The sequence below is a fragment of the Pinus tabuliformis genome, chromosome 6, assembly GCF_031772625.1.
Source record: "Pinus tabuliformis cultivar Carrire ecotype Pingquan chromosome 6, CPIR1, whole genome shotgun sequence".
Lineage (NCBI taxonomy): Eukaryota > Viridiplantae > Streptophyta > Pinopsida > Pinales > Pinaceae > Pinus > Pinus tabuliformis.
The window spans coordinates 1,861,440,848-1,861,464,878 of record NC_142292.1 but is presented as its reverse complement, the minus strand read 5'-3'; the positions used below and the strand labels follow the sequence as shown (position 1 = coordinate 1,861,464,878).

General features: G+C 38.0%; 1 protein-coding gene across 1 annotated transcript in view; it reads right to left on the bottom strand.

The window, feature by feature from the left end:
- Nucleotides 1-21,512, bottom strand: part of LOC149266513 (uncharacterized) — a 30,083-nt gene extending 8,571 nt beyond the window's left edge. Inside the window, exon 1 of the mRNA XM_089430599.1 lies at nt 20,358-21,512. Coding sequence (XP_089286725.1) covers nt 20,358-20,912 — 555 coding nt within the window. The 5' untranslated portion in view covers nt 20,913-21,512. The remainder of the gene's footprint in view (nt 1-20,357) is intronic.
- Between the last annotated feature and the right edge of the window lie 2,519 nt (nt 21,513-24,031).

Below are 24,031 nucleotides of genomic sequence, written 5' to 3'. Positions count from 1 at the left end.
CTCGGTATTACCAACACTTGATCCGTGGCTTGACACCCGATTGGTCCATGAATTCTATTTAAAGCGCATGGAGGGTCATTTGTAGGGTAATCCGTGCATGAGAGAAACATATGTAAATTTTCATTCTTTTATTAATAAATTGCCTGAAGTGGCCGCGTTGGCTCAGGCCGTGGACTGTTTCCCTCTTTGAGGGTTTTAACCACGTCAAAATACTGGTGTATTGATCTGCGATCTGGTTGTGAGCGGTGTCCTTTTGGTGTTCTGTCTGAGGAACTTACCCTGTAAATTCCTACACTGGGGTCATGAGGGGTCATCGGGGGTCGTTTCCATTGACCAATTTCGAATTTTTTTAGTGATTTTTTTAGATCATAATTTAAAAAAATATATATATATATTTGTTTTGACTATTTCCAGCCACAAGGGTTATGTTTTCATTGCTGAAGCTCGACACCCATCACTCTAACTTTCTAACGTCGTTGCTGCTGGACGCCGACGCCATCGAAACCTGGACGCTGGACGCCATCACTGCTGGACGTGGACATGGATGCTGGACGCCGTTGAAACTTGAAACCTCCATCTCTGTTGCACGACGTGGAAACCTCCGTCGCTGCTGCACGTCGTCGAACGGCAAAACCACCTCACTGTCGTTGAACCGCTACTTGCCTAAGTGCCTCACGACTTTGAAGTTTCAAAGTTTGCACTTGAACTGCAGGCAGCGGCCAGCCCATCGACTTTGAAGTTGAACTGCAGCCCCCATCGACTTTACCTGGCCAAAGTTTGCACAGTAAGTAACATTAACAATTTACTATTTAACATTGATGATTGCAGCGTGTCACTGCTGTTTTTTTTTTATTTTTTTTGTTGTAAATTGTAAATTTTTTTAATTTTTTTGTGTTGACTGGGTGCCTGTAGGCTGTCACTGCTTTTTTTTTCAATTTGTTTTTGTAAATTTTAAAATTTTAAAATTTTTCAATGTTGAAACTTGACTATGTGCCTGTCACTGCGTTTCTTTTTTCATTTCTTTTGTAAATTATAAATTTTTTTAATTTTTCAGTGTTGACTGTGTATTAATTTTTTTTCTTGTAAATTAAAAAAAATATATATATATTTTCAGTGTTGAATGTGTGCTGTTAATATTAGTCAGCCTGTGTAATTTATTTTATTTTTTATTTTTTTCACTATGAGTATGTATCAATAATCAGTATGCATATGCCATAAAGTGACAAGCCTAAAGGTTTTATTAAAAATAACATTTAAACAGTAAGCCCTTGTTGCAGGTTGCAACCCACAGGCTACAAGTTACATTCAACTTACAACTGAGTCAGAGTTATTCTAGGAACAGTGACAGCAGCTATAGTGGTAGTTACTAGTGAATCACATGATGTACAAAAAAAAATTAAACGCAATCACAGGAGGGCAAGAAATCAGAATAGGCCTTTGCATGGTGTAGATTCTGAAGGCCCACCAAGAGATCTGGAAAGATTTGCAAAGGGGACATTTAATCCTTTAAAACGGCTTCTAATCTATGTAACCAGACTTCCCAAAAAAGATCTAAAAGTTGGTGGTGGCTCACGTGATTGGGTCTGCAATATTTGTGGGCATCATTTTGTTGGCAGCTATACCAGGATGAAGCAACACATTTTGGCTATTACAAGTAAAGGAGTCAATATGTGTCCCTCAAAAAACCTAAATTCAGCTCAAAGAGAGCAACTTTGGAGGCTAGAAAGGGCAGCCACTGGAAAAGGATTGTTTTCTAGTAGACACGTTGATCCATCCACAAATATTCCTCCATCCAGTGCTTCATCAAAAAAAACAAAGGTTTCTACTGGTGCATCTCGTTCTTGTGCAATGGGTACAGTGTCTGGGATGTACAATGTTCTAGATCGAAATGACACAGATGATGCAATTGGCAGATTTCTTTTTGCCAGTGGAATTCCCTTCCATGTTGTTCGCTCTCCTTATTACAAGGAAATGATCCAAGCAATTGGAAGAATAGGGTCTTCATATGTACCACCCGGAGAACATAAGCTACGAAAAACAATTTTAGATAGACAAGTGTCTAAAATTCATGTGCAAAAAGAGAGAATGAGACAAACATGGTTGAAGTTTGGTTGCTCTATTGTTATGGATGGATGGACTAACATCCGAAAATGCCCACTAATCAACATCACAGTGACATCTTCAGAAGGTCCATTCTTTCTTGAAGCTGTTGATTGTTCTGGAAAGCGCAAGGATGCATCTTTCCAATTTGAGTTTCTTCGAGAAGCTATAAAGGATGTTGGGCCTAATAGTGTGGTGCAGGTTGTGACAGATGCAGCAGCATTTTGTAGATCAATTGGGTTATTGATTCAAAACAGGTATCAACATATTTTTTGGACTCCTTGTTGTGTGCATGCACTCAATAATGCACTAGAGGACATTGGCAAGATTCAGTGGCTATCAAACTTGGTGACAGCTGCAAGAGATGTGCAGATATTTATCGGCAACCACCACACCTCTTTGGCCATGTACAGGGCTCACACAAGGAAGGAATTCGTCAAGCCCACTGATATTAGATATGCTAGCTATTTTCTCTTATTGGAGAAGATGCTAAAGGTACAAGCACCTCTACAATCCTTGGTTGTGAGTTCAGAGTGGGGAAGGTGGTCAAAATCAAAGACAGACACGGGGAAGAAGGTCAGACTTTAGGTGTTGGACAATGATTGGTGGGCAGATTGTTCTTATTTGGTGTCTGTTGTCGCGCAGATTGGCACGACAACGCTCGGACCGGGGGCTGTCACTCTGATCCCCGATCCCTCCGTTTAAGCCTGTCTCCCGCGGCTAAGGGGGGTAGACCCTGCGAGATAATGAAGACCAACTGCCAAACAGTTGGGTGGGAGACACGATACACGATATGATAAGTACTAGATGGATTTAGAGATTTAATAGACCAGTGCCTTGTGGAGTAAATGTTGAAATGATTACTTTTTAAATGATATAGAAACATGGACCATGAACAGCGACCATCTATCATCAGCTAAATCACATGACCAAAATGATATCCAGCGATTGAAAACTTCGAAAAGATAAATGCTTAAAACCACCACGAGAATCGTAAATTATCAACCAGATATCATATTTCGTAACTCAAACTTGAAAATTTAGCATCTCAGCATAAAACATATAACGCGAAAGCTCCTGAGACTTGCAAAAATAATTTCCCACAAAATTTTTATTTTTTGAAAGTTTTTTTAAATCTTTTTTCAATTTTTTTTTTTTTTTTTAATATTATGGAAATTAAAATTCTAAAACTAAATTAATTTTAAAACTAAACTATATAAAAAAAAATATAAAACAAAACCTAAACCTTTTTATTTTTATTTTTTTGTATTTTAAAAATCAAAAAGGAAAGAATCTAAAACTAAATTCTAGCCATTAAAAATAAAACTAAAAAATATATTTTTATTTTTATTTTATTATAAGAGAAAAACTAAAAAAATTACCAAATAAATCTAAAGAAAAATTGAATTAAAATTAATTTAAATTAAACTAAAATCTAACCTAAAGCACTAACGCTAACATATTAAAAACTTAATTAAAACAAAACTAAATAAAACAAAAATAAAATCTAACTAAAAACTATGACTGAAACGTAACTACACTAAACACAAAATCAAAATTTAAATCTAAAAGATTTACGGACTATGTAAATATTAAAAAGCGTAATGTCAAAAATTAATACAATCTACCCAAAACCAAAAAACTGAGCCGTAACCCTCTCAGGACTCATTCACGCTTACAAAAATAAATCGATACGCAGCATACCTGACCCGAGAGAAAGGACAGCGGACGGATTGCAGTGGTTGAGGATCGAATAGAAGTTGGTTTTGTTACCTGGAGCTTCCACGGGTTTGCCCAGAATCGTGACGTTATGAACAATGAAATCCCTTCGAATGATGGCACAGGTAATAGCGGCGGACAGGAAGAAATCGCCAGTTTTAATGCTTATCAGTCGAATGGTAACCCCGTGCCTGGCTAACTCGCGGCCCCTTCAGGTGCTTCTGAGAGTTGTGGAGCCAAGAGTTGATTTACGGAGGCCGAGACCCCTGTACATGGATCTATCCGCAGAGTCTCCACAAGAATATGAGCATAATTTTGCCCTTTCCCAGCTATTTTAGGAGGCACGTGCAGATTCGGGTTATAAGAATTTGAATCCTTCAAAATATTATTGAAATATTGGTTCTGACCACGATTTTAATTAAGTAGGGACAAGATATGGCTCAGAGGGAGACAGCGTATGAAAAGATCTCAGAACTCGTCCAAAGCCTGGCAGCTGAATGCTATGATCTGGGCAGCCTTGATTTCTTTCTGAAAAATTTGCTCTTGATGAAAACCCTGTGGCTGCAAACATAGAAATACAAAACCTTAATGAAAAAATTGTAACCCTAGAACAGAAAAATTTGAAACCCTGAGACAGCTAATAAATTTACAGATTTGTGGCCCCTGAAATGCCAGATTTAGCAATAACAGCAGTAATATTTTCGAAATATCAGAAAATTGAACTTCGCTGTGAACAGAAGGAAAATCTCTCATGTAAAACAGGAAATAAACTCTTAATGATTAACCCAGGGCCAAAATCAGCTAGGCTCTGCAAAGAAAACCCTGTGGGAGTCGGCTGGTTCAGCCCAGAACTTCCCCAAACGCCCACAAATATCCTTCACTAAAAAGTTTCCCTGCACATCTCAAGCAACCATCAGCACAGAGAGAAAGAATGCTGCTAGATCTCTGAAAATAATGGAGATACCTGCCATTATTTCAAAAACCCTAGCAGCCCTCAAACCCTAGCAGGTGAACAAGATACCTGTGCTCACACTACTCTAAAAACAAGCTATGATTAAGGGCTAAAAACTGAAATATGCAGAAAATTAAAGATCTCACAGCAATCCCAGAGAGTAACACCAGCACGATTTGGACCCCAAAGTCTTCTTTTATTAACCAGAAATCAAATTACAAGAGAGCTTTTTCAATACAGACTCACAGATCAGATGATTTGAAATGACCCCCTAAGACCCTATATAAAGGAAATGATCCTAACGGCTAGTTCGAGTGATCCATGTAGAAATGATCTCGACCGTTGATGAGGATCAAGACATCTCTTGATCTCATCCGTCGATTTATTAACTTAAAAATATTATTATTTTATTAGTTAGGGTTTTTGCTTCATTTTTTAATTTTTTATTATTTTTTATTATTTTATTATTTTTATTCATTTTTAAAATTTTTTAATTCATTTTAAAATGGATCACTGAACTAAGCCTTTCGGAAACATCACCTAGGACCTAGGACTTAGGACTCATGAGGGGATTTAAAATATTTCTAACCCTCAAGACACACTTCATCATGATTTTTACAATTTTCATCTCAAAGGGATGAATCCACTTAATACAGACCCTCATAGAACACCCAGTTCTGCGACACAACTATAATCTAGCAGATTAACATATAAGATTCTCCTAAAGTTCTGATGACGAAATCCATCCCGGCTTTGGGGTCAGGTTTGAAGGAAAACTCTGCCGATCGTAGATCGGTGAGACGAAAAACCTCCCGGGACGCAGATCATCATTAGAAAGTTAGGTCCACCTAGGCAACTTTACATACATGACTCTGATCTGCTTAGATTATTTACAACTTATACATGCAGACTGGGTTTACAACAAAAATGATCAAGCTGTCGATGACTGTAGGCTGGCACGGACATGTCGCTCCGGAGCTACCCCTCTCTGCTAACAGAAAGGAGGTGTACTGCATGGGCAGTTGACCAGTAGTGGTCAACATCTGGCTCTACTTGGGGACACGTTGCTGCACTGGTAGGAATGTGAGAATCCAGAATCTGCATCCATACAACGCACAAATGAAAATAAGTAGCGTCCATTCCAAAAATCAGCATATACGTTAAGCACAATAAAGATAAAAGCTCTTCATTTATTAACTATCTAAAACAGAAACGAAAATGCGGAAAAAAACGAGGAGTAGGGTTAGAAATACGATACAAAGGATGCCCTACGGCATCAGATGTTTTCAATATAGTGCATACTGAGCATTTGCCTGCTTTCAGGCAAATCTGTCGGCTGCTTGTCGGATGTGCCATGTCCCATTTTGCATATGGTAGGACTCTTTCCTATCCGAAAATCAAGCTGCTCGCGGCCGTCTGATGCGTCAAATCTTCTTCTCATTTTCTTCCTCTTGCGCTTTTTCTCTCTGGCAGGTCGAATTACTGATGACCTGGAACTTTCTGTTTCGAAACTATCAGATGAAGTGTGCATGCTAAGTCTTTTTGTGTTTTGCATCTGATTTTTATCGTTTTTAAGCTTATCTGGATCACCTTCAATTAACCACCTAATGACCTCCTCATAATAAGATGGAACCTGTTGCGGCAAATGAGAAGGCTCCTGGTTTCTCTTATCATCTGACCATTGTTGAATCTTTTGAACTTGTATTCTAATGGCATCCATCTGACTAGAGCATTTAGCCCTTATAGCACTGATTTGTATGGCATGGTGTTCTTGCATGTGTTTTATCACTTTATCATTCTTTTCCTCTATGTCCATCAAGCAATGTTGCATGAAATTTATTTCTTCTTTATGTTTCGCTTGCATGTCAGCCAATTGATTGTTATGATTGAATGTCATAGAGTCAATTTCCCTATCATGATCAGCTTTCATGGTCACCATATTTTCCTCTAAGACTGACATCTTGCTATGCATGTTTCCAATTTCTTTTTCATATTTAGTTTTCATGGCCTCAATTTCTTTAGCATGCTGATTTTGCGTGACCTCAATCTCCCTATTACGTTTTTCCAGGTGGGTGCATAAAGTTTTCACATCATTGACATAATTAGTTTGATTGATTTCCATATTTCTCACCAGCATCATTAGATCTCGTAAAATTTGTTTTTGCTCTTCCATTTCATTGTCATTTGTCCCTGATTTGTCACTATCATGAACTTGATCTGCAATATTTCCGGTGGATGACACATTCTGACATGATGAATCGTCTTGGGATCTTTCAGCTGGACCTCTTATCAAATTACTTTCATTCTGTTGCACAATTTTAGAGGCAGAAGGCAAGCTGTTTGGACTATCATATCTATCTTTAAAAGCATTGAGAATGTCTTGTAAAGAAGTGAAAAAATCATTAGGAAAATTGTTAAACCAATTCAAGGCATCACCCTCTAAAGAATGGACAAATAGACGCATCTTAAAATCTTCATGATTATATTGAGGAAATCTACAATATAAGATCATTACACAAGTAAACATGTTTAAATGTTGTTTAACAGTGACTGAATCACCACCCGAGAACTTAAATAATTTAGAAATGGCCTCTTTCGGAAGATCATGGAGATTATCAGTAAAATGACATGGTTTACATGAATAATCCATGATGAACAATAAGGGATCAAATGGATGATAGAAAGAGATTTCTGCTCAAGAAAATTAAGAGATGAAAGAAGTGGAGTCGCCACTTGAACAATGAATCTGATTCTAGGATCCCAAAAGTAATCACAAGCAAATATGAGGAAAGCTTCTTGTCTGGGAAAAATGAGAAAGTGGAGTCCCCACCCAAACAAGAAACAAACCGAAGAGATGCTACTGATATGGCGAAAAATAAGGCAATAAAAGATCCAAATGATAATCCAAAAGGTTGAATTTGCCAGCTCAAAATGAGAGATGAGAAAGATGAGAAGGTGAATGTCGATGAAACCTCCAGGAACAGAAAAACTCTGTCCCCGGCAACGGCGCCAAAAAATGTTGTCGCGCAGATTGGCACGACAACGCTCGGACCGGGGGCTGTCACTCTGATCCCCGATCCCTCCGTTTAAGCCTGTCTCCCGCGGCTAAGGGGGGTAGACCCTGCGAGATAATGAAGACCAACTGCCAAACAGTTGGGTGGGAGACACGATACACGATATGATAAGCACTAGATGGATTTAGAGATTTAATAGACCAGTGCCTTGTGGAGTAAATGTTGAAATGATTACTTTTTAAATGATATAGAAACATGGACCATGAACAGCAACCATCTATCATCAGCTAAATCACATGACCAAAATGATATCCAGCAATTGAAAACTTCGAAAAGATAAATGCTTAAAACCACCACGAGAATCGTAAATTATCAACCAGATATCATATTTCGTAACTCAAACTTGAAAATTTAGCATCTCAGCATAAAACATATAACGCGAAAGCTCCTGAGACTTGCAAAAATAATTTCCCACAAAATTTTTATTTTTTGAAAGTTTTTTTAAATCTTTTTTCAATTTTTTTTTTTTATTTTTTAATATTATGGAAATTAAAAATCTAAAAAATTAAAATTCTAAAACTAAATTAATTTTAAAACTAAACTATATAAAAAAAAATATAAAACAAAACCTAAACCTTTTTATTTTTATTTTTTTATATTTTAAAAATCAAAAAGGAAAGAATCTAAAACTAAATTCTAGCCATTAAAAATAAAACTAAAAAATATATTTTTATTTTTATTTTATTATAAGAGAAAAACTAAAAAAATTACCAAATAAATCTAAAGAAAAATTGAATTAAAATTAATTTAAATTAAACTAAAATCTAACCTGAAGCACTAACGCTAACATATTAAAAACTTAATTAAAACAAAACTAAATAAAACAAAAATAAAATCTAACTAAAAACTATGACTGAAACGTAACTACACTAAACACAAAATCAAAATTTAAATCTAAAAGATTTACGGACTATGTAAATATTAAAAAGCGTAATGTCAAAAATTAATACAATCTACCCAAAACCAAAAAACTGAGTCGTAACCCTCTCAGGACTCATTCACGCTTACAAAAATAAATCGATACGCAGCATACCTGACCCGAGAGAAAGGACAGCGGACGGATTGCAGTGGTTGAGGATCGAATAGAAGTTGGTTTTGTTACCTGGAGCTTCCACGGGTTTGCCCAGAATCGTGACATTATGAACAATGAAATCCCTTCGAATGATGGCACAGGTAATAGCGGCGGACAGGAAGAAATCGTCAGTTTTAATGCTTATCAGTCGAATGGTAACCCCGTGCCTGGCTAACTCGCGGCCCCTTCAGGTGCTTCTGAGAGTTGTGGAGCCAAGAGTTGATTTACGGAGGCCGAGACCCCTGTACATGGATCTATCCGCAGAGTCTCCACAAGAATATGAGCATAATTTTGCCCTTTCCCAGCTATTTTAGGAGGCACGTGCAGATTCGGGTTATAAGAATTTGAATCCTTCAAAATATTATTGAAATATTGGTTCTGACCACGATTTTAATTAAGTAGGGACAAGATATGGCTCAGAGGGAGACAGCGTATGAAAAGATCTCAGAACTTGTCCAAAGCCTGGCAGCTGAATGCTATGATCTGGGCAGCCTTGATCTCTTTCTGAAAAATTTGCTCTTGATGAAAACCCTGTGGCTGCAAACATAGAAATACAAAACCTTAATGAAAAAATTGTAACCCTAGAACAGAAAAATTTGAAACCCTAAGACAGCTAATAAATTTACAGATTTGTGGCCCCTGAAATGCCAGATTTAGCAATAACAGCAGTAATATTTTCGAAATATCATAAAATTGAACTTCGCTGTGAACAGAAGGAAAATCTCTCATGTAAAACAGGAAATAAACTCTTAATGATTAACCCAGGGCCAAAATCAGCTAGGCTCTGCATAGAAAACCCTGTGGGAGTCGGCTGGTTCAGCCCAGAACTTCCCCAAACGCCCACAAATATCCTTCACTAAAAAGTTTCCCTGCACATCTCAAGCAACCATCAGCACAGAGAGAAAGAATGCTGCTAGATCTCTGAAAATAATGGAGATACCTGCCATTATTTCAGAAACCCTAGTAGCCCTCAAACCCTAGCAGGTGAACAAGATACCTGTGCTCACACTACTCTAAAAACAAGCTATGATTAAGGGCTAAAAACTGAAATATGCAGAAAATTAAAGATCTCACAGCAATCCCAGAGAGTAACACCAGCACGATTTGGACCACAAAGTCTTCTTTTATTAACCAGAAATCAGATTACAAGAGAGCTTTTTCAATACAGACTCACAGATCAGATGATTTGAAATGACCCCCTAAGACCCTATATAAAGGAAATGATCCTAACGGCTAGTTCGAGTGATCCATGTAGAAATGATCTCGACTGTTGATGAGGATCAAGACATCTCTTGATTTCATCCGTCGATTTATTAACTTAAAAATATTATTATTTTATTAGTTAGAGTTTTTGCTTCATTTTTTAATTTTTTATTATTTTTTATTATTTTATTATTTTTATTCATTTTTTAATTTTTTTAATTCATTTTAAAATGGATCACTGAACTAAGCCTTTCGGAAACATCACCTAGGACCTAGGACTTAGGACTCATGAGGGGATTTAAAATATTTCTAACCCTCAAGACACACTTCATCATGATTTTTACAATTTTCATCTCAAAGGGATGAATCCACTTAATAAAGACCCTCATAGAACACCCAGTTCTGCGACACAACTATAATCTAGCAGATTAACATATAAGATTCTCCTAAAGTTCTGATGACGAAATCCATCCCGGCTTTGGGGTCAGGTTTGAAGGAAAACTCTGCCGATCGTAGATCGGTGAGACGAAAAACCTCCCGGGACGCAGATCATCATTAGAAAGTTAGGTCCACCTAGGCAACTTTACATACATGACTCTGATCTGCTTAGATTATTTACAACTTATACATGCAGACTGGGTTTACAACAAAAATGATCAAGCTGTCGATGACTGTAGGCTGGCACGGACATGTCGCTCCGGAGCTACCCCTCTCTGCTAACAGAAAGGAGGTGTACTGCATGGGCAGTTGACCAGTAGCGGTCAACAGTGTCATTCTTGGGCCCTATTGTGGAGGTCATTCGTTACACTGATTCAGATGCTCCTAGTCTTGGAGAAATCTATGAGACCTTTGATAGCATGTTGGGTCATGTGCAGGCTGTCATTCTTGGGCCCTATTGTGGAGGTCATTCGTTACATTGATTCAAATGCTCATAGTCTTGGCGAAATCTATGAGACCTTTGATAACATGTTGGGTCGTTTGCAGGTAGCCATTCAGCAGAAGGAGCCCTCATTAGAGTTCTATACATCCCAGATTCAACCCATCATTCAGCGTAGGTGGAATCCCATGAACATGCCTTTGCACATGGCAACGTATGCATTAAACCCAAAATGGTATGTTGAAAGACCTAGGAGGGTGCCTCCTATTGGTGATCCTGAGGTAAAGAATGGCTTTCTAGATACAATTACAAAGATGTACAATGAGGAGGAGGGGGCAAGATTTCGAAGACAGTTTGTTCAGTTTGCATCCCTTAGTGGCCCCTTCAACACACGTGGTGCTCGGGAAAATCGCATAGATCTAGCCCAAGATGACCCGATTGGTTGGCGGAGGATGCATGGGGATGGTGCTCCAAAGCTCAAACATCTAGCCATGCGTTTGTTGTCTCAGATTGCTAGTTCCTCTGAAGCAAAGAGGAATTGGTCCACATATAGCTTCATCCACTCTATCAAGAGGAACAAGCTTACCTCTAAAAGAGTTGAGAAGTTAGTTGTTGTGCACAGTGCCCTACGTCTTGAGCATAGGAAGACACCTGAGTATTTGAAGGGACCAGCAACACGATGGGATGTTGATCAGAGGATGATGCACAAGTAGATATGGAGGAGAGACTTGATGAGAGACAGATGGGGTTGGTTGGTGTGCCACTTAGCATGTTTGAGAATGCAAGTGATTCAGATTTAGATAGTGATATGGTTCATCCTGATTTATTCATGCAACAGCTGGATGCAGAGACTAGCAGGGCATTACCTTGAACCAAATTATGCTCGTTTATCTTTTGATATGTTGATGTTCTAACTTCTTATGTTATTCTGACTCTATAAAATTTTGACTCTTGATGTATCAGACTTGACTTTTATAATTTTATTTCAGTAGTTAGTATTCAATGTTCATAGTAGGAACTTGGAAGTGGAACATCAATATGGTTTAGTGATTAATCATAATGTATGATGTATGGTGTAACTGTTGATGTATGATTATATCAATGATCATGCTTTGCAGACTTTTGTTTTAAATTTGTTTCAGTTATATGATTCATCAATTTATAAATTATATTTTATATTTATAAGTTTTTAAGACCCTGACGTCCCCCCACGTTTCCTAAAAATTGGTGGGGAGCTTTTGCATAGGCCGCTCCCGCGTATCCTCGCTCCCTCGCCTCCTCGTCCAGGACACTTGGTGGAACACTGATGTTATTTCGAATCTAGAAATAAGAGGGCACTCTAATAATCTAGAGCTCTAAAGATGGAGAAATCCCCCTTCTCTGTCAATGAAAGCCAGCCTTAAGAATACAACTGGGGCATTTGTACACTTTGTTAATATAATACTTTGGTTTTGTTAAAAAAAATCAACCACCTCCAATGTGACACTATTAGGTTCGATCCATGTTAGAAAAAAAACAGAATGAAGGATATCATGGAAATGCAAGTTATTTATTTTAGTCCATCTCTGTCCCAGGTTACTAGTACCAAGCTCATTGCCCTCCTTGAGACTGCCAAAAAGCAATCTCTGGAATCTCAAAAGTTTATATTCATTTCATATTAGAGGTAAATTAAAATATAGTTTTGCACAACAGACTAAATATCAGCACGGACTGCTAAACGATGAAAGTCGAAAGTGTATGAAATCTTCCAGAGTGATACTTAGCCAATGATCACCTCCTACGGTACGTTCAGATCCAAACAGAATGAAAAAGCACCAACTGAATGAAAAAGCACCAGCTGAAATATGAAATTGAATAGCATCCCACTCCTCATGAAGTGCCAAAAACATATAGGTAGCAAGTATTTGTAGGACCAGTTGTAGTCCATATGGTTGGACTTCACTTGGCACCTTACCATGGCCTTCTTCCAAACTCAAAAACCTAGCAATCATGTCAGAGCTGCAATATTAATGAATTAAAAATCGCATCCAGATAGACAGTTCTCATTTGCCAACTCAACCCTTGTAACAAGCTAACAGCTTATCATGCGTAGGACTAAAATTTTCAAAATACTACATACTGACAATTACAACTCCAATGCTTTTTATTACATTACCAAGTAAAGAGAATTGGATTCTAGATCTCACAGCAACTCAGCCTACCATGGTTCCATTTTTCTTTTGTTAATTGTAGATAACAATGGTATATTCTATGCTTAGAGCAATTTTACATCAGCCTCTTTATTAACCCAATATCAATATCCAGTTTAACAATTACATCAACTTGATAGTAAAATGCAGATAGAACATAAACAATAACAGTAGAAGACAAGCCAAGACAAGAAGACACAAGATATGGCACCAGCGAGGGACAAACCCCATGTAGGGAAACCCTTGATCAATTCTTCTTATAATTCTTCAAAAGTTCAGCAGAGAGAGAGAGTACAATATACAATATTGACTTGCCCAATCACATTGAAATATGATCAGTCAAACAGCAGAAACAGAAAGCCCTAACCAGAAAGTCAACGCTGGTCAACAGATTAGATTTTGACCTCCAAAACAGCTCGGTCAAACTCGGTCAACTCGGCCTCCAACAAGTCAAATCAGCCCAAAAACAGTGCGAAAAATTCCAGTCAAATCTGGTCAACAAAATTCAAGGCCACAGCAAGCCCTAGCACAGTCAATGCTGGTCAAATAGAGGTCAAACTGCCTCAAATTTCGTGCCCAGAACTGCAGCCTGCCCAAATAGAAAATCTCCACCCAAAACCACACTCAAAACAGGTCAACGCTGGTCAATGCAAGTCAAATCAGCCTCCTGCAATTTTGGTCAACGGCTGGAACAGAAAACCCTTCTCTTCTTCGCACGTGTGCAGAGTTGCCTCTAAAATTCGTACCCAATCAATGAAGGAGAGAGAAGAATGTGAGTGAGTGAAGTGTCCAAATGAGGAGGAGGCACCTTGAATTTATATGCAAACGTTGAGGATGAATAGACGTGACAATTGGGCTTCTGAGCCTACATTAGTTTGTTGGCCGACCTTGAAAATTTGTCCATAATCAAAATAAATTCATAATTCCATTTGTATATGTCAAAATGGGATGATCTTTAGATCAATCCTACACCTCTCAGAGAGAGGAATCCAATAAAAATATCAGCTGCCTCATATGAGTTGTCCAAGGTGAAGTTTGGCCCTAGTTGTCAAATTTAACATCTTTCTAATGGGAATGATGCCTTACGCAACAACATTGTTCTCAATTGTTCCTACAAGAAAGTTTTACATCTTCAACATCAGTAATGTGCAAAATTTTACTATAGCTAGGAAGCTCATCTTCCCATGATTTCATTTTCTAATACTGCTTATGCAGCCGCTCTGTGCTCCATTGTTCACAAAAGAAACATCTTTAGCATTTTTAGGATACATAATTTCAATCCAGCTGGAAGCTGTATCTTACATAAGATGCATGACAGTAAAAGGCTATATACTTTTCCGACCTACTTTATCAGTTTAAAATTTGAAAAAAGAATAGAAATGGCATATGCAATTGCTAAGGACTATAAATCATCCAATGGTTATCATATACATCTTCCTAGGCTCTTTAGTTTGAGTGCTCTTTGCCAGGCCAAGGAATATCTCCTTAATTGAATGTCATTGCATTAACGAGAAAAAAATTAAATAACATCAAAGAGCGACCACTAGGATTCATCTTCCAAGCCAGTTCGTATTCTAACTGTTCATATTTCCCTTTATTTACATATTTACAATTTATTCACCCAAACACCAAGGATTAGGTGTCTAACATTCCCCCCCTTAATCTAATGTGGTGTTTGTGAGTCCAAGCATCATTCTAAATATTTCAAACTTTTTTCTTCCAAGTGTTTCGCTGAAGATTTCTGCAATTTGCTCATTTGTGGAACAATGGCATAGATGAATAGTCTTGGCCTTTGCATGATATCAAATCAAATAATACTTTGTGTTGATATGTTTGGTTTGATCATGGAATTTGGGATTCTTGGCCAACTTAATTGTATAAATATTGTCAATCAGAAGGGGAGTAGAGTTCACTTGTTTCTCCTGCAATTCTTCAAGAATTTTCCTGAGCCACACAATCTCCTTGGTTGCTTTTGCAACTACCACATATTTCGCCTCTATTGTAGAATCTGTTGGAACTAACTGCTTGTGTGACCTCCAAGAGACAGCTATTGATCCAAGACTCAAATATTGTTAATTTTAGATAACAATGGTATGTTCTATGCTTAAGAGCAATTTACTTGCATTTTCTTATTAGCCCAATATCAATTTCAAGATTAGCAATCACATTAACATGATTAGCAAGGGCTATAATCGAATAGATGGTGGTGTATCGGGCAACAGGTGAAAATATATCATCGTAGTCCACACCTTCCTTTTGAGAGAAGCCTCTAACAACAAATCTAGCCTTGTACTTTTCAGCGCTTCCATCAACTCCATGCTTGATCTTGTAGAGCCATTTCGAGGTGACAACAGATTTGTCCTTGGGTCTAGGAACCACATCCCAAACATCATTCTTCATAATCGACTCATACTCTTCGTTCATAGCATCCTTCCAAACTTGGTGCTTCACAGCTTCTTCGAATGTGCCAGGCTCAGATTGAACAATGGTGCTCATTGCAGTTAAGTACCCTTGGTACCTATTCGGCTTCTTACTTTCCTGAGATGAGCCCCTTGGTGCAACATGCTTCTCAACATCTTCGAGAGTTTCCCTAAGCCATGAGGGTCTCCTTTTCGAGGAGGAGGGCTCATGAGGGGGTGGATCAATGGGATCCATTGGTTCTTCAACATCAAGCATCGGCTCATCCTGCAGTTCTCCTTGTTTTCCTGAATATGCTACTTTGTTCTTCCTTGGAAGAGGAAGGTTACTAATCTTCCCAAGGGCAGCATCCTCATCGAAGGTAACATCATGACTTATCTCCACTTCTCGTTGACGAGGGACATAGATTCTATATGCCTTAGAAGTTTCACTGCAGCCCACAAATGTTCCTTTCTTCCCAGAAGCATCCAATTTGCTTCTCTTTTCTTTCGGCACATGAAAATATACGGAACTACCAAAAATTCTAAAGTTAGAAACATCAAGTTTCTTACCGAAGAAAACTTATTCAGGAGTTTTGGATTCCAGCGCTTGATGAGGGCATCTATTTTTAACATACATGGCAGTGTTTGCAGCGTTGGCCCATAAGAACTTTGGAAGGCTTTGATCATGAAGCATGGCACAAGTGATTTCTACGATAGAACGGTTCTTCCTTTCAGCAACACCATTTTGCTCGGGAATATATGTAGTTGTAGTCTCCCTCTTAATGCCAACTTCTCTACAATAGTTATTGAACTCATTTGATTCATATTCAGTTCCATTATCGGTCCTCAATATTTTGATCTTTTTCCCTATTTGACTTTCAACCAAAGCTTTGAAAGAACGGAACCATGAGAATAGTTCGTTCTTCTTCTTCAAGAAATATATCCAAGTCTTACGAGAGAAATCATCCATAAAGATAGCATAATATAAATATCCTCCCAAAGAGTTCACGGGCATTATACCAGATAGATCAAAATGAACCAATTGTAATATGTCAATAGTCATGCTATCACTTGACAGGAATGGTCCCCTTGTATGCTTTCCTTAGGCACACCCCTGACAAACCCCTTCATGTTCTATTTTAAATTCGGGCATACTTGTCACCATCTTCCTCACATCGGGTAGAGCCTTATAATGTAGATGGGCAAACCTTCAGTGTCATAATTCGGATTGAAGTGATGTGTCGCAAGACATAGCTCCCAATGGACTTCCTCCAACTTGATATAAGCTATCAACATTGAATCCAAGTGTAAAAGCATCTTTGAAATTTTTATTCCACGCATGTACCTTTCCATCGATGAATGCCACCTTGAATCCTTTGTCCTCCATTGCCGAGATAGATACCAGGTTCTTCTTTAGATCAGGTACATATAGTACTTCTTGTAGATGAATGGTGTTACCTTGATTCAATTGAAAAGTAACATTCCCAACTCCCTTCACGGGATAGGTGGCATTGTTTCCAAGGATAATTTCCAAATTTTATTCCTTTTCAATCAGATTTGAAAGAGCTTCCTCATACCCAGTGAAGTGCCTTGAGCCACCACTATCAACAACCAATTTCCCAAGGTATCTAGAAGAGAGGCAGTAGAGACGGTAGATAATAAGATAAAATTATTTTTGCTTGTTATCAACAACATTAGATTAATCATACCTGGTGTTTCTTGATCTCTTGGGAGGGCGACCATTTCCTTGTTGAGGAGCGGGAGCATTCCTTTTTCCTCTGTTGTTGAATCTGCCATTCCTTTGATTGTTGTTGCCCCTGAAATTGTTGTTGTGGTGATTATCATCATCATGAGGTGTATCCCTTCTATTAAGACACCCCTAGCATAATGGCCAAACTTGTTGCAAATGAAGCATCTTCCCTTCCTTCCATACTTGAAACTCGGTCTTCCTTGACATTGCCTCTTTAAACCTGCATTGTTCTTCTTTTTAGTATGAGCGGAGAATGCAGTGGGATCATTCCTATTTGAAGGCATATCTAGTTCCATCATCCTTGTTTCTTCTTGAGAACATCTGGTCAGCAATTTTTCAAAACCTGGAATCCTATCGTTGTTTAGTAGTGTTGAACACGTGCCATTTACAACGGAGTCCTCCAAGGGCAATGAGAGTAAGCTCCCTATCAGTAATAGCTTCTCCAATCGAAAGAAAATCATTTGTTAGCTCAGTAATCCTCATGAAGTAGGATTGAATATCTTCACCCCTTCTGTTCTTTATGTCCTTCAATTTGTTCTTGAGAAAGAGAACTTAGTTTGCATTGCTAGCTTTAAACATGCCAACCAACCTGCCATATATCTCCTTTGATGTGTTCAAATCAGAGATGTATGCAACCAAATGCTTATGAATAGAATCCCTAATGATCTTATTTGATTTGAATTCACCCTTCTTGTACTTTGTCTTCGTGGCAGTCAGTGCATTTGAAGGAGGCTCAGAAATATTTCCCTGCACATAATCCATAACATCCTGCTCTTCCAAAGTCAAATCAATAGACATCTTCCATGAATGATAATCAAATTTATCATTGAGCTTGTCATCAGATTTGAAATAAGATGTGGAGGCCATTGACTCTTGTCCTTGTCCAAGAAATCTCAGTGATTGCTCTTTTCACTCTTGCTTGGGCTTTGTCTTCACCTCAGCTCTGCTACCATGTTAATTTTAGATAACAATGGTATGTTCTATGCTTAAGAGCAATTTACTTCAATTTTCTTATCAGCCCAATATCAATTTCCAGATTAGCAATCACATTAACATGACATTAAATGCAGATAGAACATAAATAAAACAATAGAAGACAAGCCAAGACAAGAGTACACAAGATATGGCATCAGCGAGGGACAAACCCTAATGTGGGGAAACCCTTTGATCAATTCTTCTTATTATTCTTCAAAATTTCAGCAGAGAGAGAAAGTACAATATGCAATATTCACTTGCCGAATCAAAGTGAATTATGTCCAATCAAACAGCAATCACAGAAAGCCCTAACCAGAAAGTCAACACTAATCAAACATGACAGATTTTGACCTCCAAAACAGCTCGGTCAACTCGGCCTCCAACAGCAAATCAAATCAGCCCAAAAACAGTCCAAAAACACTCAGTTCAAACTTGGTCAACAAAAGTCAACGCTACAGTGAAACCCTTCTGCAATCAATGATGGTCAAACAGTACGGTCTGCCTCAATTTTTGTGCCCAAAAATACGGTCTGCCTCAATTTTTGTGCCCAAAAATACGGCCTGCCCAATCAGAGATATCCCTCACAAAAATGCAGTCAAACAGGGCAACGCTGCTGGTCAACACTAGTCATAACCCTTCCTGCAACTTCGATCAACGCTGGTCAACGCAGGAACAGAAAAGAACTGTCCTTCTTCGCACGTGTGAAGAGCTGCCTCAGAAATCCGTACCCAATCATGAAAGGAGAGAGAGATATGTGAGTGAAGTGAAGTGAGGTGTCTAAATGAGGAGGAGGCTCCTTCTATTTATATGCAACATTGTGGGCTTGAAGGTCTAAATTAGATGGCTTGTCGACCTTGACAATTTGTCCACAATAGAAATAAATTTATAATTCCATTTGTAGATGTCAGAATGAGAAGATCTTTAGATCAATCCTAAACCTCTCAGAAAAAGGAATCCAATAAAAATATCAGCTGCATCATATGAGCTGTCCAAGGTGGAGTTTGGCCCTAGCTGCCAATTTTAACAAATATTCACTTTTTGCACTAAGTATCTTGAACCAAATCCTCCAAATACCTAGAGTCATTGTATCTATTCCTTTGGGAGTGTGCTTGCCCCAACACACCCCTATGGAAGTAATCCAGGATCATTTTTTCAATTTATTGGTCTTCGCCTCTGAGGTTATGTCCGGGATCACGCTGCTCCCTTCCATGTCAACCTCTATTTTGTAAAGGAAATTATTTTATTATTGTGGTTGTTTCTGCTTCCAAATCAAACCGATATTTTTCATGAATCTCTGTAGTTTGTAAGGAGATCTTATTAGTTTTGAGCTTTTACTTACAGGCTACTAGTTTCAGGCTAAGGGGATGTTATTAGTTTTGAACTTTCAGTTGCAGGCTACCAGTTTCAGGCTTTAGTTTTGGAGGATTTTATTATCTGCCCCAGTTTTCATCAGGTGTTAGTGGCCTATCTGCCGCATGGTGTTTTGAGATATGCTTTGTAAAATAAATAGAAGCGTATCCAATAAAAGTAGATTTAATGTATCCATCATTGTGTTCATATATTCAATACAAAATGAGAGGTAGCTGAGAGGATTTCCTCATTACTGGTATGATTTTTCATTGTGGCAATCATTCACAGAGAGAAGTGAGGTGCATTCTGCAATCTGATGGGGGTGGAGTTGATGCAGTAATTATTCATGTGTATGTGTGCAATGGTGAATTCAACTTAAATGGTGCAGTGGGTGCAGTGAACATGGGCACTAGCACAAAGCCATCTAAACCCAGGCCTGATATGCACCTTGAGGTATTCAAACCTTAAAGATGCATACCTCAAGCTAGCACAAACGGTTCGTGTATCAAATCTTAGAACTCGGGGTATGAAATCCAGAACTTGCCAACCTCGAGGAGCACATCAGACCCTGGTTTGGATGGTGCCAGTTCATTCATTTAAAATTCGGGAGGGAACCTAAGTCGCTGGCCTTGTGAATATGAGCATATCAAAAGACAAAAGTAGCATCTTCAGAGATCAAAAATACATACTGACATACCTGGCAAATGGCCAGTGCAGTTTGCTTGGCACGGTCGAGTGGGGACGAATAAATTGCATTGAAAATGATTCCCTGAGACTTCAGAAAGACCCCCAGAGCCCTGGCCTGCCTCTTCCCATTGGCCGTCAATGTTGCCAAAGGAGATCTGCCCCCAATCAGTTCTGCCTTCTCATTCATGGTGCTCTCGGCATGCCTGATCAAATAAATTTCTGTGATGAGATCATCCTCCATAGGCAACCACCTAGAATGATCCAAAGCATTGGAGTGGAGAGAACTGGAAGTGGAATGAGTAGGCGACATAGAAACGGGGGTTAGTATGTTGTAAGGATCCCATACCCTCACAGAAGGACCCATGTAAGGACTCCCACTGAATGACAGTTGTGGTGACAACGGAGATGCGGAGGGATGGCAAGGGAGAACCTCTGGTTCCTGTTCCAAAACCTTTTTTTTCTCTTCTCCCAGCTTACCCTTATGCCCCTCCTCCTCCACTACTTCTTCTTCTTCAACTTCTTCCTCTTCTCCCCTTTGCTGTTCAGAAGATTGGATCAGACCCATTATTAATACCGCAGGATTATAAGATGGATAGAAAACCCCAAATCAATTAGCCTTCATAAGCATCGTTGTTCCTCTGTTTCACCTTAAATGTGTTGGTGTCCAATTAACAGACGGTCAGATCTCTTTCACATCTGTTGCCTGTGCCCTTTTAAGCTCTGACCCAGTTACTGCTTTTCCTGGCAAATCGAGATCTCATCCTGATCACAAGTCTTTTCTTCCGCACCATCAGTGCCCTGTGATTGTGTTCAAATGCCCCATAGATATTTTTTCTTAGGATTGGGTTGGATTATCCAACATCTAGACACTGTTTTGATGTCATGACCTCGTCCGGTGGCTAGCATGTCCTTGCATTTCCAACTAAGAATGTGGATCCGTCATAGCGTCGGTTCAGCCTCGACTAAAACGTCTTTCCCGTGCTGCTAATAATTCCCCGGTTCCCTCGTCCGGTGGCTAGCATGTCCTTGCATTTCCAACTAAGAATGTGGATCCGTCATAGCGTCGGTTCAGCCTCGACTAAAACGTCTTTCCCGTGCTGCTAATAATTCCCCGGTTCCACGCTTTCTCAGCTCCCCTCAACCGTTTTGTCTTTACAAACTTTATCCTGTATCATTATCATACATTCATTTATACATTGAGTGTACGTCTCCTCTTAGTAGAGAGAGCGAGGAATGGACCCTGTAGGAAAAGTTTATTTTTATCTTTTTCTTCCCTTTCGTTCTTTAAAAAAAAAAAAAATTGCTTAGTGGATGGCATCGTCCTTTTTTAATGGAAGATTGTGATTATATAAAATAATGAATAATGAATAATGAATAATGAAAATTGTGATTATATAAAATTATGATTAATGAATAATGAACCGTTTGCATTTAATAAAAATTAATATTTTAGTATGGATATTTTTAATAGTCAATAAATTAGCAATTGCATCAAAAGCGGTAAAGGAACGTTAAAAGTTTAAGTCTCAGTTGTGGCCACTGCACAAAACATGGATTCAATTAACTTAATATTGAATTTTATATTGTGTCAAATGAGTCTCTTGCGTGTTTAATCTTTGATATTCTAATTGAGAGTGACTTTATAAAAATATATTAGAATAGATGTTCATTATAAGTCTCACTAAAATTATAGTATTGAGAAAAAGGTAAATGGAGGCTAAAAAGCTTATGGCCTAGAAAGAAATTGTCAGTCCATAGACCATTAGTTAGTAGACATCTCGCTATGGGACAAGGAAAACTTGTCTTTCAGACTCTCATCACTCTTGTTATCTCATCTTTAGAGAATCATCCGGAAAAATAAAGCAAATCCAAAAGCATTTTATAGTTTATAATCTCAAAATCAAAGGTAATACGCCCTATCCTATCCTCATAGAATTGAGTCTTTCTTGTTGGCAGGAAAAGTTCCCTAAGGCAAGGGTTAAAAACCTCATCAAAGCAGGATAAGATAATCAACAAAAAACACTTAGACAAGCATGTCAAACATATGAACTACCAAACATAGATTTGGAAGCATACCTGGAGGTCCTACATTTGAAGATGTTCCCGTAGAATCCAAACCCTCTGCTTCCTCCAAGATGTGCAGACCTGCAAAACAATCACAGAAGCATATACATTATAGATAATTCAATGTGCATACATAGTAATATGTCAGATCATCATATATAAACATATAAACCATCATTCATAAGATGACAACATATATCGAGAACAAGACATGAGCTTCTTTATTGATTAACATCAATAAGTATAGGAAAGGTACAACTTTATCCAGACCAAAGGCACTGACGAAGCCTTCCTCCGGATTTGTCCAGCCTGAGCCACAAAGACAACCTCTCTAATAGGTGCAAGTAGATGCTAGATAAGGATGTTGAGCATTTATGCAAAGGAAACCAGGGTTTCCTAGAGACTGGGAGTGCAGGAGGCACGAGAAAAGTAGACTTGATCTGGGAGAAATTGAGTATAATGTTGATATCCTTCTTCTTGTATGAATTAGGCCTACCCAAGGGGTGTATATATACCACCTCAAATTGGTTATTTCAGTTAGGCCACGGGCTCCTGTAGGTGGGCTCTCGGTAAAACCCGTAAACCCTGCCCAAAAAATAGCATTTTATTTTATTTTTTCATATTTTAAAAGGTGTATGCGGGTATAATGTTATGGTACCTGCATATGTACGTGATTTAGTATGGGCAGAGTCACGTATGGAATTTTAGATATTGTTTTTTAATATAAAGTCAAGTTTGCATAGGGAAAGGGACTGCCTAGGATCATAAAAGAGCATCAGGTCTACAGGAGTGTTGAATGATGTTATAACATTTCCCCGTCTTGAAAGCATGACTATGACTAGGTTCATAATACACAAGAACAAGATAAATGACATGGAAGACAAAAGGCTTCTTAATATTGTTTCAAAATCTAATCAAAACCACATGTATCTCAAACAAGGGTGGCATAAAAGATGTCAAGTCTTTGTTAAATCATTGGGGAATAAAGTAAGAGACTATAATGCAAAATAATGATAATATTGAAAATGTCCACATTTAAATTTAAGGAGAAATTATAGTGTAATAAATAATTAGAAGATAAAATAAAATTAGGGTAAATAAGAAAATTAACATTATTAAAATAAGCACAAACTATTACAAACTCCATAATGAAATGCAGCTTTGGACATTTTCTAAAATGGCATGGGTGTCATTTTTGTAACAGTAAGAGGGTTGAAGAGGGTTGACATTGAGAAACACTTTCTCTTAAAATATTGTGCAAGACACCCACATTGAATCACAATTTTAAAATATTTGTTATAATACCAACTTCTTAGTATTTTAACCCATTTGAAAAAATTTATACTATAACTTTTTAAACATAAACATAAAATTTTAAAATAAAAGAGAAATTTAATTTCAATAATTTAAGCACCACCATCATTCCTAAATTAATATGAATAATATTAATTAAATTAATCCCTTAAACTATTATTATACTGATTAAATATAAAATTATAACCTTCGCTTAATTTAAAGAAATTAGTGTTGGTTAAAAAAAAAAGTAAAAAACAATCATGAGATCGTATACCACGTTCGTAAGCAAAATAATAGGCAAGGGTAATGCCACAAGTCTTGATT